Source organism: Pan troglodytes, chromosome 1 (assembly GCF_028858775.2).
Source record: "Pan troglodytes isolate AG18354 chromosome 1, NHGRI_mPanTro3-v2.0_pri, whole genome shotgun sequence".
In the NCBI taxonomy this organism is placed as follows: domain Eukaryota; kingdom Metazoa; phylum Chordata; class Mammalia; order Primates; family Hominidae; genus Pan; species Pan troglodytes.
In genome coordinates this window covers 38,093,060-38,113,268 of record NC_072398.2, presented here as the reverse complement: position 1 = coordinate 38,113,268, position 20,209 = coordinate 38,093,060, and the positions used below count along the sequence as shown (strand labels likewise).

Here is a 20,209-nt window from a genome sequence, read left to right as displayed (position 1 = left end):
CACTAGTGTTAGAAATCAAGTTGCTCTGGGGGAGGAGCAAGGGAGAAGTGACTAGGAACGATGAGGGATGTCTGGGGAGTTGGTTACATTCTATTTCTTGACCTGGATGATGGCTACATAGATGCTTGCTTTGTTAGAATTCATTAAAAAGCATATTTCTGTTTTAAACACTTTAAAAGAAATAATCAGAACTGTGACACAAATTTATTTACAAAGACATACTGTTTCATTATTGTGATAAAAAAGTTAAAAAAAGGAAAAACCTAAATGCCAAATTTTGATATGTCCATACAATGAACTACTGTATAATCATTTAAGTTTCTGCTATAAAAGAATTTTTAATGTCATAAAAAGGGAAAATCTATTGTTGAGATAATAAAATGGACAACTCACTACATACAGTGTAATACCATTTTAATAAAATATATAAACATATATATATGCTTTATATATGAAGAAAAAAAAGACAGACAATATATGCCAAAATGTTAAGATAAAATCATGGGCAATCCTTATTTCTTTATTTCTACATCTATAATTTCTAAATTTTTTAAAGGTAACATGAAAAACTGAAATGAAAAATTGGAATTAAACAATTCTTTTTGTAAAGATTATCCAGAGGCTAACACTAAGTCTGTCTTCACTTGGAAGCACATCCCTGAGGCACGATATTTCACCAATAAGTCTAAAGCACTCTTCCTTGTAAGTTAACATTTATAGACTCCAGAGCTAAATATTGAATGATAACCTAAGAAATCATAAGATGTCTGCATGGCTCTGACACAGACTCCCAATCATTGTTCTCTTCTATCAGAGCCAGATCACAGAGCTCCTATTGCCCTTTCAATAGTTTAACTGGGTTAAGAGCTTCACGAACAACAAGCAAATGGCCAAGCTATTTTTCACTAACATTTGTCTTCCTTCACAAATAAAGATTAAACCAAAGAAAATCTCCTTCTCCCCTAGCCCCACATACAATGCCTGTGCCTAGCCTTTCCTGCCCTCCTGTGGTCCTCCCGTTTCCCACTCAGCAAAGTTCCACCCCTCTTTCAACACCTTCCTCAACAGGTGTTTTTTGCTTTTTTCTGGAAGCCTCCTACAATTCTCCTAACCAAATTGTGCTCAGAAGTTTCCTCAGCACGTATGAGTCCTGCAGGGCCCTTCAGCAGATCATTCCTCCTTTGCTGCAACTTTCTCTTCCAGTGGCTTCTATAACTTCCAGTGTCATTTTCCTACCTCTGAGAATGTGCCATTGCCTACATTTAGATACATGAGGAAGAAGAAAAACTAATAAAATGATCTCAAAGTTCTCAGAATCTATTGTTTATAAAGAATCCAAATTACACATATTAGATGGCTACTCTCATTCATTAAGATGGCTATATACAGAAAATAACAAGTGTTAGCAAGGATGTGGAAAAAAGGGAACCCTTGAGCACTACTGGTGGGAATGTAAAATGGTAAAGCTGCTATGCAAAACAGTATAGTAGTTCCCTAAAAAACTAAAAATAGAATTATCATATGACTCAGCATTTCTACTCTTATATATATATACCCAAAATAATTAAAAGCAGAGACTTGAACAGAGATATTTGTACTCCAGTGTTCATAGCAACATTATTCATAATCGCCAAAAGTAGAAGCAACTCATATCCACTGATGGATGAATGGATAAACAAAATGCTGTATATACACACAATGAAATATCATTCATCCTTAAAAAGGAAGCAAATTCTGACACAACATGAACAAACCTTGATGACATTATGCTAAGTGAAATAAGCCAGTTACAAAAGGACAAATATGGTAGAATTCCAATTATGAGGTACCTATGTTTGTCAAGAGAAGAACTGCCCAGCTGAGCCAAGCCCAAATTTCAACAGAATAATTATGCAACAAAATGTTTATTTTATTAAACCACTAAGTTTTAGGGTGGTTTCTTATGCAGCATTATACAACTGAAACAATTAATACTACACGCCAGTAAAAGTGAGCAAGCTACTGACACACTCAACATGGTTGAGGCTTACAGCCATTGTGCTGAGAGAAGCCAGGTACAAAAAGATTACACACTGAATCATTCCACTTATCTGTACTTCAAGAATAGGTAAAACTAATCTATGGCGATAGAAGTCAGAATAATGGTTATTTCAGTGGAGGGTAGTCTAGGATAAAATGGAGGAGAACCTTCTAGGGTGCTGGAGAAATCCGATGTTTTGATCTAAGTAGTGGTTATGTGCAAGTATACATTTGTAAAAATTCACTAAGCTGTATACTTTAATGTATTTTTATCACACTTGACTGTATGTATTTTGTACCTCAGTTTTTTAAAGTTTCAAAAAATTCTACTGAAAGGAGATTAGCTATAACAAAGCCTATATCAGATTATGATTAGTGCTATGAAAACAGTAAAAGGATAGAAATTTGTAGTAGGGTTCTCAGGGAAAGCCACTCTAATCATGTAACGTTGAGCAAACACCTCAATGAAGTGAGAAGAAAGGCCATTTAGGGGAATAATATTCCAGGCAGAGGGAACAGCAAGTACCCCAAGGCCAGCAAGAGGCCATGGCACCTGAAACAGAATAAGGCAGCCAAGGAACAGACTATGGAGTGCCTGATAGGCCACCATTGTGGATTTTATTGTGTGAAATGAGAGGCTGCTAGGTCTAACGTTGCCAACATGGAGAATGAGATGAGAACTGAGATCTGACCATTAGATTTGGCTACATGGACATCACTGGCACCTTTGACAACAACAGTTACAGTTTCAATAGAGTGACAAGGTTGAAAACCTGATCAGAATAAGTGCAAGAAAGAGAAGAGAAAAAGCAGAAACAACAAGTACAGAGAACTCTTTCTAGGAGTCTTTCAGTAAAAGAAGCAGGAAAATGGGGCAGCAGCTGGGGTATGTGGAGAGAGCTTTATAAAGAAGGGAAATATTCCTTGATCATATGAGAAAGGAAACAAGTGAGGAGTGGGCAAGAGGAAATGAATTCAGCACAGAACCTGACCCACGAGAAAGAGGGAAGCAGAGTACGTGGGGTGGGTGCAGGCCACAAAGTGGATTTAGTTATGGGAGTATATGTAAGTTATTTTCTTTTCTTTTTTTCTTTTTTTTTTTTTTTGAGATGGAGTCGCGCTCTGTCACCCAGGCTGGAGTGCAGTGGTGCGATCTCGGCTCTCTGCAACCTCCACCTCCCGGGTTCAAGCAATTCTCCTGCCTCAGCCTCCTGAGTGGCTGGGACTAGAGTTGCCTGCCACCATGCCCGGTTAATTTTTGTATTTTTAGTAGAGACTGAGTTTCACTATGTTAGCCAGGCTGGTCTGGAACTCCTGACCTCAGGTGACCTGCTCGCCTCAGCCTCCCAAAGTGCTGGGATTACAGGCATGAGCCACTGCGCCTAGCCAAGTTCTCTTTTTATCACTCCTCTTTTGTCAATGAATAAGAAGCAAGAGGATCAGGGGAGAGTACGAGCTGGGTGTTGTCAGTCTGAGGAGAGAGGAGAAGCTATGAAGGTTTGCCTTGTTGGAGAACACAGCCTGGGAAAATTCAGGGGGAATTCCACGTGAGCTGAAGTCAATCTGCACAATGATGGAGTTCTCCACTCACATTCTCCAGTCACTTTCAGGGACTAGGGCACAGCCTAGCGGAGGCAGAAAATAGAGTCCAAGTGGAGTGGGGTTTGGCCAGGTATTAGGACTGAGGGGCAGAGGAACAGGAGTTGGGGGAATGGGGTTCAGTGCACTAGTGGAGGTGACAGCCCAATCACAGTAGGTTCAAGGAATGGGAGGAGGGAAAGCAGGGACACGTTATTTCCCTAACTCATTCTCACCACTGCTTCCTAGATACACCTTCAAAAACAAAAATCAGATGAGATCCCACCCTAATGGAAGTCCATGATGGCTTCTTTGTGCCCACATGATAAACTGTAAACTCCTTGGCAAGACTCTAGGATTCTTTATCACTGGACTTGGCCTTCTTCCCTCCCCCAGTGCTAACTCTGATTTGAACACAATGAATGTCTTGCTCATCCCTTATAGCACAGCCCTTTGCACATGTTCTTTCCTCTCCCAGAAATGCTCTACTTCCTCCTCACCAGACTAAACCTAGTCATCTCTGCCAGGAAGCCTCCCTGGATTCTCCCACAAGGCTAAGTGCTCCCTGTTGTAGGCTGTAACACCTTGAACTGACCCCTAGAATGCCCCTCACATTCTCTGCCAAGGTCTATTATCTGTGGCCCCTACTAGACCAGGGGCTCCTTGGGGAGTTGTATGCCTATCCCCTGCCATCTAAGTCAATTACATTTCTTTGAAGAAGGACCAACCTGAAAGAGGAGCCAAGAAAAGTTGGTGGGGAACTAAAAGAGAAGTAGAACTTGGATTGGCCAGAGAGCATCCTGGAAGAGAAGGATGGTGAGTCAACAGAGGGGAGTCAGACACAGCAGCTGAGTGAGTGTATTCTGCTCCCCAGTGCTAAACTCTTTTTTTTTAAATCATACTTTAAGCTCTGGGATACACATGCAGAACATGCAGGTTTGTTACATAGGTATACACGTGCCATAGTGGTTTGCTGTACCCATCAGCCCATCATCTACATTAGGTATTTCTCCTAATGCTATCCCTCCCCTACCCCCACAACCCCCAACAGGCCCTGGTGTGTGATGTTCCCCTCTGTGTCTATGTGTTTTCATTGTTCAACTCCCACTTATGAGTGAGAACATGCAGTGTTTGGTTTTCCGTTCCTGTGTTAGTTTGCTGAGAATGATGGTTTCCAGCTTCATCCATGTCCCTGCAAAAGACATGAACTCATCCCTTTTTATGGCTGCATAGTATTCCATGGTGTATATGTGCCACATTTTCTTTATCCAGTCTATCATTGATGGGCATTTGGGTTGGTTCCAAGTCTTTACTATTGTGAACAGTGCTGCAATAAACATATGTGTGCCTGTGTCTTTATAGTAGAATTATGTATAATCCTTTGGGTATATACCCAGTAATGGGATTGCTGGGTCAAATGGTATTTCTGGTTCTAGATCCTTGAGGAATTGCCATGAGGAATCTTCTACAATGGTTGAACTCTTGCATTGCCTCAGAGTGATTTGTTTTTAGGTTTTACATTTTTTTTAACTCTAGAATCACAGTTTCACGGTTAATCACTGCTTCCTGGAAGCCAGGCAGGATCGACTTCCTGCTGTTAGAAATGCTCCCCTAGCCACTCCCCAGCTCCCACACGTACACACCCCAGGTAGGATCATGACTCGGGTGCCTGTGCAGGGCACAGCACCTACAGTCCCGTCTTCCATGTGAAGCCTCTGCTTTAACAAGAGGCATGTCTCCTCCACAATCCTTCACTCACTGTGAGCACAAGTCAGGAGAAAGACTGATAAAATAAATCAAAGGAAAAGTTCTAGACAATGTTTCTAGCATGGAGGCAGCGGCAGCATCACAAACATCACTGAAAACAGACTCAGCCCCTGGCCACTACTGGCAAGTCACACTCATCAAAAGAGAAATGCACTCATCCGCAGCACTTCCTGCTGCTAACAAGACACAGGAGTGAAAACTACTGTGTGTCTGATTTTGTCCTCTTTTTTCCAAAATAATTGGATAGAAGAAATACTCAGCACAAACATGAAAGATAGAAATGCCAAGGAAAAAAGAATGAAATATGAGGACACTATGGTACGACTTAGTTTTTCTGTCCATTTTACTATCAGACATAATGACTTGTGAGAAATGTTGCTTTTACCCAGGCGCTACCACAGGCTGGTAAGAGTGGCCAGCCTGCATCCTGGGGTCTCACCTCCTCTCCACCCTCCAATCAAACCCACAGCAGAAGGAAATCCCAGAACAAGACCTGTGCTGATCAGAATTGAAATCACCAGTGCTATAGAGTGATGATTTTTAATTGCTATTGCTAAATAAATCATGGTACATCCATACAATAGGATATTATTCTGCAATTTTAAAAAAGTTATCATGAAAAAAATGGAAGAACCCTATATGCATGTTGCTAAGTGAAAGAAACCAATCTGAGAGACTACAGGCTGTGTGATTCCTATGTTATGACATTCTGAAAATGCAAAACTATAAAGAGATCAGTGGTTGCTAGGAATTGGGGTAGGGGGATGAATACGTGGAGCACAGGGGATGTTTAAGGCACTGAAACTTCTCTATATGATACTGTAATGGTTGATATGCATCATTACACACTTGTCCAAACCCATAGAATATATAATCCAAAGAATGAACCCTCATGTAAACTATAGGCTATATGCTATATGAACTTTGGCTAACAATAATGTATTAATATTGGCTCATCAATGATGACAAGCATACCACAGTAATGCAAAATGTTAATAGAGAGGAAACTGTGTGCGAGGAGGGGAGGGTGGTCTCTGTACATCCCACTGCATTTTTCTATAAACTAAAACAGCTCTAAAAAATAAAGTCTACTAATTTTAAAAAACCAAATTGCTATTATGAGCTACAAGGACTGCCTATACAGTATTGTTAGAACTCAAAGGGGAAGAAAAGCCCTGGTCATCTCATGACTTTCACCTGACAGCTTCCCACCTGCTTCCAGCTGGACAGCAAGAGGAGTCACCTGTGTGAAAACTGAAATGCTAGCCATCTACCTAAAAAGAACCACAGGTAAGGACTGACAGCCATAAGTTAACAGGATAATTAATGAACGTTGGTCCAACTTGCTTTCAGCATCAGTGATAAGGAAAGCCTGGAAGAGCAGGGAATAGTGAGCCTAGAAGAACCTAGAGGTGAGGCCATTCACCCAGGAGAGATAAGCAGGGTAGGTAACGACACCTTAGAGTCAGTGCTGACCTCCACCCTCACCATCCATCCCCACACACCTGCACCAGTGACCTCAGGTTAGGGCCACACAGGCTGACCACTCAAACCTCTCACCCCTCAGCTGTGAGAAAGGTCCACGAAAATGAAGGGAACAGCAGAAGCCATGCCAGGGAATGATTCAGAGAAAGGGCCCCAGGGACTGAAATGCATAGCTTGGTTCCCTCAACTTCCAGATTCTCTGAAGAGACAGCATGACCTGCAGGAGAAAGCACAAGCCCAGGAGTCAGGAGACTAGAGTCCGGTTTCACTACCTCAAAACAGCTGCCATCAGGCAAAAGGACAAACTGTCCCTTTCATCTGCAAAACCGGGATAATACCTGCTCTCAAGCCACAGAAGGTTAGAGCTGGGATGGGCTCATCACACAGGTGAGGCAAACCAAGTTGAGGGTGATGAAGTTATTTTCACAAGGTTGCACAGCTGGGTGACAAAATCCCTCTTGGGTAACAAATTGCCATCCTCCCAGTTCAGTGCAGCTTCTTCACTGCCACACAGAGTTAGGATAAAGGTGATCTGTGTGAGTGTTTTGGAAAGTTAAAATCACAAGATAAAGGAAAACTTGTCATGCTGTCATCTTTTCATTGGCACATTTTGCTCCTGTTCTGCTAGAAGGTAAGTATCTCCCATGAGTGTGAGCTCTTGCCAAGTGTCAGCTGCATCTCTGGAACTAGCTGGTTGTGCTGCTGTCTGAGGTTACAGAGCCAGGGATAGAAAAAAGCTCTTGGCCACCTTCAGGCTCCAGGGCACCAGCATTGTCACCTGGGAGATAACAGCCCCCTTTTCCCCTTTGCATTTCCACACTTCAATAGCAGTAAGCAATAAGTTTCCTCAGGAGAGTGAATCTGTTTTGTCAGTAATAATTCAATCTTTAACACACGAAGCACACTAGCCCAACAATCCACTCAGCACTTGAAAGAGACTTATTTAGCTTCTGCTTTGACATACCCATTCTAAGCTTTAGTTCGCTCTGTTTCCAGACCTTTTGTCCTCCGAACATTTTAACTAATGTGCAAACATATTCTCAAACGGCCTCCGAAACAGATTATTACCAACAGACCGGAGAATGACGCAAAGGTAGCCCATCTACATAAGTGAAACAAGTTTAGCCAAAGGGATCACTTGTGCAGCTTAAATCATGGAGATGGGCTATATCCACAGGGCTGAATTCATAATTGCAGGCTTTAACAATTTACCCCAGTTCTTTTTTGACCCAGGCTTTGGGTGGCTCCAATCTTTTCACTTCAAGAACTCCCCACCCCCACTGCACACATACACACAGATGGCAAAGCCAACACGCTCACGTCCTTCTTTGGTGGTCTCCACTGGCACACAAGTCCACTGGCATAATTTTGAGAACACCAAAGATGATTCAGCTAGCTCCACATGTATTTTTTATGAGAAATGAGTCAATAATTTGTTTCTCTGCACACTCCCCCAGAGAAAGAACCTAGAGCACAGGGAGCTGTAATCTTAGATTCGTAACTCCTCAACAGATCACAGGTGAGAAGACAGCATATGGTGAATAGGAAGCCACTAAGCCATCAATCAGAATTCTCCAACCCAGGGGGTTTTCCCTCAGCCTGATCTGGGTTCAAAAGATGGGGTGCCCTTCATGGGCTCTTCAACATCCTGTAACAAACATCAACCATTCATTCCCATTAATTTAATGGTGTCGTTTCACTAAAGGACTATGCCTGGGAAACTGCTGGGTCTGTCCCTTGGCAAGCATCTTTAACTGCCCATGTCATCTCCAACACAGATGCCTTGGGGAAAATGTAGCTGCCCACCTCCATCTACCTCCACCAGACCCCGTGTCCAACTTCTCTACCACATTCAGCCAAGCCAAGGAGTGAGCCACACACATCAGAAACTTCCTGGTCAGTTTTGACTCAACTGTCCTTCATTAAGTGTTTTGCTCCTATTTTATAAAAATCTGTTGCTATTAGGAATAGAGAAGAGTCAGAAGGGAACCCATTATTACTGTGATTATATGATATGTTATTCCATCTTGAGTGAGTCATTTCCCCTGTCTTTTTTCTTACTTGTGTATTAAGAAGGTTGAACTATAAGACCTCCATGGTCCTGTCAGGCTGTGACCTCAAGTGGGTCTATGTATTACCTGCTAAGTGTTCCCACCCCCCCACCTTGTTTTCCTCCCACCCCAATTACAAGAAAGAGGTCACGGTGCTAGGACTCTTGTTCTTACAGTAAGCTTCTGGAGGTGAGACTAATGCAGATGAGATTTAGCATTCACCAGACTTTAGCTCTTGGAGCTGGCAGGAAACTCAAATAATCCACCACCAAAATGCTATGCCTTCAGGCAGGTATAGTAGTATTATCCCCAAGATGTAGATAGGAAAACCATGATCCAGAAAGGCTAAATGATATGCACAAGGATCCCAGCTGTTTTAACAGGTGATACCAAGAGAACTAAAAGCCAAATCTTCCCATTCCTCACACTGATTTCCCTCCAACCACCAGAGTTGTTATGAAAGGGCATTATTTGAGGTGTTAGCCAAAGCTTTAAAAGAAATTACCAAATATAAAATTATGTCCTACAGAAGGAAACAATAGCTGTAGCCCTTAATATTTGTACTATTATTTATGACCAACAGGTGATAGTAAGAGCTTTGATTCTAAGCCCTTTACCAATGAGAAAGCTAGAGATAACTAACATTTTTCTTATTAACCAATCTATTTCATGAATCTATAAATCAGAAACCACCATTAGGAGTATTTATAAATAATGGCAAAGGAGTTCCAACCCGACATATACAGTTGGTTTGGAAGGAGTTCCAACCCAACATATACAGTTGGTTTGGAAGGAGTTCCAACCCAACATATACAGTTGGTTTGGAAAGAGTTCCAACCCAACATATACAGTTGGTTTGGAAAGAGTTCCAACCCAACATATACAGTTGGTTTGGAACTCTTTCCTAGGGGAGAAGAACTCTGCTCTGTTAACCTACCAGGTAACTGACACATTTTACATATGTGTTTATAGTTCTGCCAATTTTTAATAAGAATCTGTGGAAGCTGGAGAACTGTTCTATTTATCTGCAAAATTTCAGTCCATTACTCTAAATAGAAAATCATTTATTTTAAAAACCAGTGTGCTTCTTAAGCTAAATTTCACTTTCCATATGTGTTTAAGAAGCTCTTTTAGATTCAGATAATTTATTTGAATTACCTAAGCCAAAATGATATTTTCCTAAGAGAAAATTTTCTAAAAATGTGCTCACAGAGAAAAGTATGATTCCCAACATGTACTAAAATTCTCATTTGTGGGCCAGGAGTGGTGGCTCACACCTGTAATCCCAGCTCTTTAGGAGGCCGAGGCAGGCAGATCACTTGAGGTCAGGAGTTCAAGACCAGACTGGCCAACATGGTGAAACCCCGTCTCTACTAAAAATACAAAAATTAGCCAGGCACAGTGACACGTGCCTATAATCCCAGCTACTTGGGAGGCTGAGGCAGGAGAATTGCCTGAACCTGGGAGGCAGAGGTTGTGGTGAGCTGAGATCACACCACGACATTCCAGCCTGGGTGACAGAGCAAGACTCTGTCTCAAAAAAAAAAAAAAAAATTAAAAATTAAAAAAAAAAAAATTCTCATTTCAGAACCCCAACGTTCATATTAGGTATGATTCTGCTCTTGTAAATGATCAGTCTTGACTCATTTCATCCCCCTACAAAATTCACACAAGCTACCCCAGAGAATTAGTCTTTGGGATTTTAAAGTATTTTAAAACCCACCACACAGATACAAGCATGGGTTGTTCTGAATCTAGAGCATCTGAGCATCCAAATCCTCTCCTTCCAGCTCTACGTTGGCAGCATTTTGTAGGAAGAGCTACCCTTCACTGGAAAGAGAAGTGGTAGTAGTTCTGTTTTCCCAGAGAAAAGGCTGCTGTCCCACCAACCGCTGGTACTGATCTGAAGGCAGAAAGGCATCATTATGCCACTAGTAAAACATGGAGTCACTGGCCAGGTCTTGATATCCGGCAGGGAGCAAGCTGTTCCTTTCAACGTTCTCAAGCCTGAGTCCTATGAGCCGTTTAGTTCTGAAATGTGTCTTGAGCCTCAACTTGGCTTCCTAGATTACCCACACAACCCAGCTAGACTGAGACCTTGGGAGCCTCTGTAATCTGAAGCAATGAGGGCCCAGCTGAACAAGGCTGGAGACTTGCCAAATGAACTGCCTTATCTTAATCCATCTGGAATGTCCACTAGGAGTAAGAAAACGGAAGGACAATTCCCATAGAACACAAACTAGATAAGAATCTGACATTTTTCTTTGCAATGACTTGACATCCTCACTGTTTCAAAGAAAATCACCTTAATCAGTCCAGTGGCCCTTCCTGCTACCACATGTCCCAGGCACTCATTCAGAAAATGACTTAGAGCATTTCCTAATTCCAACACATCTATAGAGAATTTAGCTTCCTTTAATTTCATCCATTGCCTGCAGGACTAACAATTGAAAACAGTTGCTATAGTTTGAATGTTTGTCTCCTCCAAACCTCATGTTGAAATTTGAGTCCCAGTGTTGGAAATAGGGCCTAATGGGAGGTGTTTGGGTCATGGGGGGTGGATCCCTCTTAAGTATATTAATGTCCTCTCTGGGGGAAGTGGGGTGGTGAGTGGATTCTCACTCCATTAGTTCCCACGAAAGCAAGTTGTTACAAAAAGCCTGGCACCTCCTCTTCCTGTCTCTCACTTCCTCTCTCACCATCTGATCTCTGGACAAGCTGGCTCCCCCCTTCACCTTCCACCATGAGTGACCTGGTCCTAAATCTTCCAGCCATCAGAATTTTGACTTTTCTTTGTAAGTTACCCTGCCTCAGGTATTTCTCTATAGCAACACAAAATGGACTAAAACAGCAGTATAATCCAAAAACCACAAGCTGATGCCTGACTACCTTAGTAAATGGTTGCCTCCAAACTCATTTTAGCAAAGAAATAACTCATCTCAAAAAGGAAAAGAAAACTTTCAGGAAAATAGTATTCCTGTTACCAGGAGTTAATTGGCTATGAAACAGCCAAAAGTCAGCAGCAGATAAAAGAAAAGTCTGCATAACTAGAATAATCAATAGGTAGACATTCAGCAACTATATACTCAATAGAAGACTTGCCAGTGCAGTGGCCATGCATGCCTGCTGCTGCAGGCCCACCATTCCTGAACCAGTGGCTTACATTCCACGTGGAGTAGGAGTAAGCCTTTGGTCTCTTCCACACCCATTCACTGTCATGCAGGGCCTCCAAACCGCCAAAGGATGGGAACAGCAGGCAAGGGTATCTATCAAGCATGCTCCCTCTGTTCTGGACATCAGTCATGCTATTTCCCACCCATTTAATTATTCTTCTGTTGACCACCCACATTTAACTCAGTTTTAAAGACAAGACAACAAGGTCTGAGATTTGAGGGATGTACCTGACTCTCTCTCCCCTCCAGTGGTGGTGGAATCTGATCAGCAAAACCAATCTTCCCTGGATCACCCATAAAGGCACTAACCTCATCCACGTTCTCAAAAGCGTTGATGACATCATATGGCAAACAGGACAGAAGGTCAATCACAAACCACGTCTTCAGGTAGTTCATGCGGATAAGTTTGGGGTCAGAAATCACCTCCCCTGCTGGTCCAACAAAGGTGGTATGAAAATTGAGCACAATGTCCACCAAAAAGATAACATCCACGATGCTATCAACAACCAGCCAGGCCACATTATTCTGCCTGGTTTTGAAGGAGACATTATAAGGGACCAAGATGGCTGTATAGAAGGTCAAGATCAAGATGATCCAATCCCACGTGGTCTTAAAAACACAATAATGTAAGATGATGTGAGGGGGAGTCTTTGGTGCCTCTTGCTTGTACTGGGGAAGGATGTCTGAGCCCAGCTGTAGGACCTGTACAGAAAAACATGACCAAGAGAGAACTAAGTTAGGATTTAATTGCAAGTATCTAACCAGTCAGCATCAGTGATTGACAAATGGTCACAATACTCTGGATAAATCGTCAGGTACAATAACAGGTATGAAAGAAGTATGGGAGAATGAAAGTGAACATTATAATAGAAATAATCATAAAGAAACAATTACAAACTACTATTTGGCTGTGAGCCAAGTGTTGTACTAAGCACTTTACACACATTTATTCTATTACACCTTTGTGTAATTCTAAATACACCTTTGTTCTATTAGCCAATTATTATTGGCTCAATTCTAAATACACCTTTGTTCTATTAGTCAATTATTATTCCATAAGTTAGAAACTGGGGCTCAAAAAGATTAAGCAACTTTTTATTCAATAAATATTAATTGCTCTGATTTCATCCAACAGCTGCAGAATACACATTCTTCTCATCAGCACATGGAACATTCTCCAGGATAGACTATATGTGAGATGACAAAACAAGTGTTAACAAATTTTTAAAAATCAAATTCATATCAAGAATCTTTCCTGACCACAGTGGAAGTACACTAGAAATCAAAACATGTGGAACTTGGGAAACTTTATGAATACTTGGAAATTAAACGTGCTTGTGAATGACCAGTGGGTCAATAGAGAAATTAAGAAGGAAATTTTAAAATGTCTTGAAACAAATGAAAATGAAAACATAACATAACAAAAACCTATGGGATACAGCACAAGAAATACTAAGAGGGAAAATTACAGCAATAAATGCCTACATCAAAGAAGTAAAAAGATTTTAAATAAACAACCTAACAATGCACCTCAAGGAACGAGAAAAGCAAGAACAAACCAAATCCAAAATTAGAAGAAGGAAAGAAATAATAAAATAAGAGTCAAAATAAATAAAATTAAGACAAAAAATACAAAAGAGCAATGAAATGACAAGCTGGGTTTTTAAAAACATAATTTTAAAAAAACCCAAACCTTTAACTAAGAAAAAGAAACTCCCAATAAAATTCAAGATGAAAAAGGAAATATTACAAGAAATACCACACAAATACAAAGGATCATTAGAAGCTATTATGAATAATCATATGCCAACAAATTGGAAAACCTAGAGGAAATGGATAAATTCCTGGACATATACAACCTACCAAGATTGAAACAGGAAGAAATAGAAAACTCTAACAGACCAATAACAAGAAATAAGATTAATTGAATCAGTAATAAAAAAAAAACTCCCAACAAAGAAAAGCCCAGGACCAGATGGCTTCAAAGCTGAATTTTACCAAAGTTTTAAAGAAGAACTAGTACCAGTTATTCTCAAACTATTTTTAAAAATTGAAGGGGAGGGCATTCTTCCAAACTCAATCTATGAGTCCAGCATTACCCTGATACCAAAACCAGACAAAGGCAAAACAAAAAAGAAAACTACAAGCCAATATTCCTGATGAACCTACATACAAAATCCTCAACAAAACACTAGCAAACTGAATCCAACAGAACATCAAAAAAAAGGTATACTCTATAATCAACTGGAATTTATCCAGAGATGCAAGAGTGACTCAACACTTGCAAATTAACAAACATGATGCATCACATCAGCAGTAGGGAAAAAAATGATTATCTCAATAGATGCAGAAAAAGCATTTGATAAAATTCGATATCCTTTCATGATAAAAAAAACTCAACAAATTAGGTATAGAAGAAAGGTACTCAAATGCCTTACATTTGCAGCAACCTGCATGAGATTGGAGACTATGATTCTAAGTGAAGTAACTCAGAAATGGAAAACCAAACATTGTATGTCCTCACTCATGAGTGGGGGCTAAGCTATGGGGATGCAAAGGCATAAGAATGACACAACAGAGTTTGAGGACTCAGGAGGAAAGGGTGGGAAGGGGGTGAGGGATAAAAGACTACAAAATTGGGTTCAGTGTATACTGCTTGGGTGATGAGTGCACCAAAATCTCACAAATAACCACTAAAGAACATATTCATATAACCAAACACCCACCTGTTCCTCAATAACCTATGGAAATAAAAAAATTAAAAATAAAAAAGACCTTACATGATAAACCCACAGCTCACATCATACTGAATAGGAAAATGTTGACAGCCTTCCCTTTAAGATCTGGAACTAGACAAGAATGCCCATTTTCACCACTGTTATTCAACATAGCACTGAAAGTCCCAGACAGAACAATTAGGCAAGAGAAAGAAATAAAGGGCATCCAAATTGAAAAGGAGGAAGTCAAACTGTCCTGTTTGCAGATATAATCATATATTTAGAGAAACATAGACTACACACACACACACACACACACAACCTGTTAGAACTGATAAACAAATTCACTAAAGTTGCAGGATACAAAACTCAACATACAAAAGTCAGTAGCATTTCCATACACCAATAGCAAACAATCTGAAAATGAAATCAAAGGAGCAATTCTATTATCAATAGCTACAAAAAAAATTAAATGTCTAGGAATAAATCTAACCAAAGAGAAGAAAAATCTCTACAAATAAAGCTATAAAACACTAAGACAAGAAATTGAAGAGGACACAAAAAATGGAAAAGTATTCATGGATTAGGAGAATTAATATTATTACAATGTCCAATTACCCAAAGCAATCTACAGATTCAATGCAATCCCTATTAAAATACCAATGACAATCTTCACAGAAATAGAAAAAATTAATCCTAAAATTTATATGGAATCACAGAAGACCCAGAATAGCAAAAGCTATCCTGAGCAAAAAGAACAAAACTAGAGGAATCACATTACCTGACTTCAAATTATACTACAGAGTTATAGTAACAAAAACAACAGGGTAGTTGCATAAAAACAGACACATAGACCAATGGAACAGAACAGAGAACCCAGAAATAAATCCATGTATCTACAATGAACTCATTTTCAACAAAGGCGCCAAGAATATACATTGAGAATAGGACAGTCTCTTCAACAAATGGTGCTGGGAAAACTGGATATCCATATGCAGAAGAATGAAATTAGACCCCTATCTCTTCTCATATTCAAAAATCAAATCAAATGGATTAAAAATTTAAATCCAAGTCTTCAAACTATAGAATCGATAAAATAAAACTTCGGGGAAACTCTCCAGGATGTTGGACTGGGCAAAGATTTTTAAGGTAAACCTCAAAAGTACAGGCAACCAAGGCAAAAATAGCCAAATAGGATTATATCAAGCTGAGAAGCTTCTGCACAGCAAAGTAAACAATCAACAGAATGAAGAGACAACCTACAGAATGGGAGAAAATATCTGCAAACTATTCATCTGACAAGGGATTAATATCTAGAATATACAAGGAATTCAACTCAACAGCAAAAATTGAATAATGTGATTTAAAAATGAGGAAGTAATCTGAATAGCTATTTATCAAAGGAATACATACAAATAAATGGCTAACAGGGATATGAAAAAATGCTCATCATTACTAATCATCAGGAAAATGCAAATCAAAATGCAATGAAATGTAATCTCATCCCAGTTAAATGGCTATTATCAAAAAGACAAAAAAAAGTGCTGATGGCCAGGCATGGTGGCTCACACCTGTAATACCAGTACTTTGGGAGGCCGAGGAGGGTGGATCACCTGAGGTCAGGAGTTTGAGACCAGCCTGGCCAACATGGTAAAACCCCATCTCTACTAAAAATACAAAATTAGCCAGGCATGGTGGTGGATACCTGTAATCCCAGCTACTCAGGAGGCTGAGGCAGGAGAAACACTTGAACCCGGGAGGCAGAGGTTGTAGTGAGCCAAGATCATGCCACCGCACTCCAGCCTGGGCGACAGAGCTAGACTCTGTCTCAGAATAAATAAATAAATAAATAAATAAATAAATAAATAAATAAATAAATAAATAAGTAAAAAATGCTGGTGAGGATCCAGATGAAGGGGAATTATTACATACTTTTGTTGGGGATGTAAATTAATATAGCAGTTATGCAAAACATATTGAGGTTCCTTGAATAAAAATAGAACTACGATATGATTCAGCAATCCCATTGGTGGGTATATATCCAAAGGAAAGGAAATCAGTATGTCAAAGAGCTATTGGCACTCCCATGTTTATTGCAGCATTATTCACAGTAGCCAAGATATAGAATCAACCTAAGTGTCCATTGACAGATGAATGGAAAAACAAAATATTAATGGATATATGTACCCAATAGAATATTATTTGGCCATAAAAAAAGAATGAAATCCTGTCATTTGCAGCTCCATGGATAACTCTGGAGGATATTATGTTAAATGAAATAAGCCAGGCACAGAAGGACAAATACCACATGTTCCGCTCATATATGAGAGCTAAAAAAGCTGACCTCCTAGAAGTAGAGAGTAGAATAGTGGTTACCAGAGGCTGAGAATGGTACAGGAAGAGAATGTGATAGGGAAGCGTTGGTTAATTGATACAAAATTTCAGCTAGAGTAAAAAAACAGGTAAGTATTTAAGGTGATGGATATCCCAACTACCCTGATTTGATTATATAAATTTATCATCCTATCACATGTACACCCAAAACATGCACATCTAATGTGCATCAATAAAAATCGTTTTTTAAAATTAGTATTTGATAGGAGGAATAAGTGTTCTATAGCACAGTAGAGTGAATAATAATTTACTATATATTTCAAAATAACTAGAAGAGAGGATCTTAAATGTTTCTAGCACAAAGAAATGAAAAATGTTTGAGGTGATGGAGACCTCAATTACCCCAATTTCATCATTACATACTGCATACACATATCAAAATATCATGTGTACTCCATAAACATATATAATTATGTATCAATTAAAAACGTTTAAATATATTTATTGCTCTGTGCCCGGAACTGTTCTAGGCACTGGACATGCAGCATTGAAGGAAACAGCATAATGCCTGCTCTCATGGAGCTCAGTCTAGCAGACAAATCAAAATCATTTCAAATTGTGATAACCACTAAATAACACTGGGGCAGGCAGAACACTGTGATTTGATAAAATATGACTTGAGTAAGAGAGGGAAAGTGTTTGAATTGAAACCTGAGTGACAACAAAGAATCAGCCATTTAAGTTTGTATGGAAAAATTATCCTAGGCAGAGGGCGTAACTGGCATAATAAGCCTAGGGTGAAATAAGCTTGATATTATCAGGAAAAGAAAGAAGTCCAATGTGGCTGAAGCACAGTGAGTGGGAGGAGGCGAGGGAGAAGATGCTAGATGAGCTCTGAAAGGAAAGCGGAAACTAGACCACACAGGACCCAGTGGAATATTGGGAGGTGTTAGATTTTATTCTATGTACGGCTGGGTGTAACCAGAGGATTTTAGGTAAAAGAATAATAATCTGATGCATGTTTCTAAAAGATCACCCTGGCTGCTTTGTAGATAATGAGTTGGGACAAAGGATTGAGGGAAGAACAGAATCAGGGTACTTGTTATAAACAGAGAAAAAGATGAGATGATAGAGAAAAGCAGTCCAATTTTGTACATATTAATATTTCTGCAGTATAGCCAGCTGGACTTGCTGATGGTAAGAAAGAAAAGAAAAAAAAAAAAAAACAGCAAGGAAGAGTACCAACAACTACATTCCATGAGCCCAGCATGCTGGCTGGTCCAAAGTAGGCACTACAGGACTGTTTTTAAGTGAATGAGTCAACTCTAAGGTCCTACCTAGCAAGAGATGGTGACAGGATCACAAAACAGATCTAACTAGATTCAAAACGCATGCTGTTCCACATCACGGTTACATTTCCCTGAGTAACTCAGGCTTTTAAGGAAGCAGACTTAGTGCAGGAAGAAGTACAGAGAAGGTTGGCTCCAGGAGAGAATCACCAATGGGTTTCATCCTCATTAGTCAAAGGCAACAAGCTGTGCCTTCTCATACCAAGCCAAGCTGGAAGGGACTCCCAGCTGCTCCTCTATGCCACTTGCAGGTTCTTATAAATCTCTAGGTAAAACTCCCTCTTGTGTCATAGGAACTTCTTGTTACCCCTAGAGGTTGAAGACCCTTTAGTAGAGGTAAGATTAGCTGAATACCCCTGTTTCCCCTATGGTTGACACCAGCCCTTAAAAAGGGGCAAAGGAAAGCTAGAAATCCAGAGTGTCAGTGTGCATCTTTGGGTAGAGGAACACTTTCCACCCCTCTTACCAATGCACTCCTACCTACTATGCTTGAGATTTTAATTTCTCTCTCCATGAAAAGGAAATTACATGAGTGTGATTAAGGAAGCTTGGATTCTGAGACCTCAGCAACAAAGAAGTTTGGCCTTTAAGAATTGTTGGGAAAAGCTGAGTGTTGAGAGAAGCTGAGGCAGAGCTTGCATAATGTGAAAGAGTCTTGGAACATGTCCAGGGTCCAGGGTCTAAAACCCCTCATGGCCTTTGGAACACCAAGCTCTGTGTTAAAGGGTGGAAGGCTACCCTGACGCACCATAATCTAAGCCCGGGGCATAAAACCCCTCCTGGCTTCGACAGAATCCATGGCTCAAGGCATAAAACCTCTCCTGACCTCTGGCATGTGTCTAGACTTGCTAGCTCCTTGCTTCTAGCCCTCCCAGCCTCCTAGATCAATTGTGTCTTAGAATTGGCCAGATAAATGCTAAACCATCACAGCTGTAAATCATGTGCTTAATGCAATGCCCCCTTTCAACCCCACATTCTTGCCACCTGTATCTTTGTTTGATCACCAATAAATAGTCTGGGCTTCTAGAGTTCAGGGCCTTTGCAGCCTCCATAACTAGCATTGGCCCCCTGGACTCACTTTGTCTCTCAAACTGTCTTTTCTCATTCCTTTGACTCTGCTGGACTTCGTTACTCCCACGACCTGGTATTGGGTCTGATCACCCCAACAAGAATACAGCAAATAAATGAACCTAATCAGATTTCCATTTCTGGAAAGACAGAGAAGACATATTTTTCCCTATTCCTCCCTCTAAGTGCAACTAAAAGCCTTGGTCATTATATCTAAAACAAATATAAGATGACTCTGAAAGGTATAGAAAAGAAAGTAAACCGGCTAGGAATGACACAGTGGTGAGCTCTCTGGGTTTTCTTTTTGCCTCATGTGTTCCTGACTTGGAGCTGAAGAAGCCAGCAACCTGGAAACTCCACGGAGTATAGACCAAAAAAAAAAAAAAACAAAAAACAACGACAACAACAAAAGCCTATTCTTTCCAGCCAAAAGGAGTGGAAAATGGGCAGCCTCAAAAGACAGAAAGCTGTTAGATAATAACCACTCTACTATAACCACATAGCACAGAAAAATTGTGTGCCCCCACCCAGCCTCAGCTAAGCCAGCAGGGCCTACTAGGAAGCCTAGACTTCCCCTTTCTCGAAGCTGTAATGAAGCACCCAATCTCCCATCTCCTCTCCTACTGAGATATTCCAGCCAGAAAAGGCCCCGTAAGGAGCATGGACTT

General features: G+C 40.3%; 1 protein-coding gene across 2 annotated transcripts in view; it reads right to left on the bottom strand.

Moving 5' to 3' along the window:
- KCNH1 (potassium voltage-gated channel subfamily H member 1) overlaps positions 1-20,209 on the bottom strand; it is a 463,623-nt gene that overhangs the window by 336,264 nt on the left and 107,150 nt on the right. The window contains exon 6 of one of the 2 annotated variants that reach the window (XM_016938123.4): positions 12,302-12,775. In XM_016938123.4, the coding sequence (XP_016793612.1) occupies positions 12,302-12,775 (474 nt within the window). The remainder of the gene's footprint in view (positions 1-12,301; positions 12,776-20,209) is intronic. The other variant, XM_016938126.4, reaches the window with a different exon arrangement.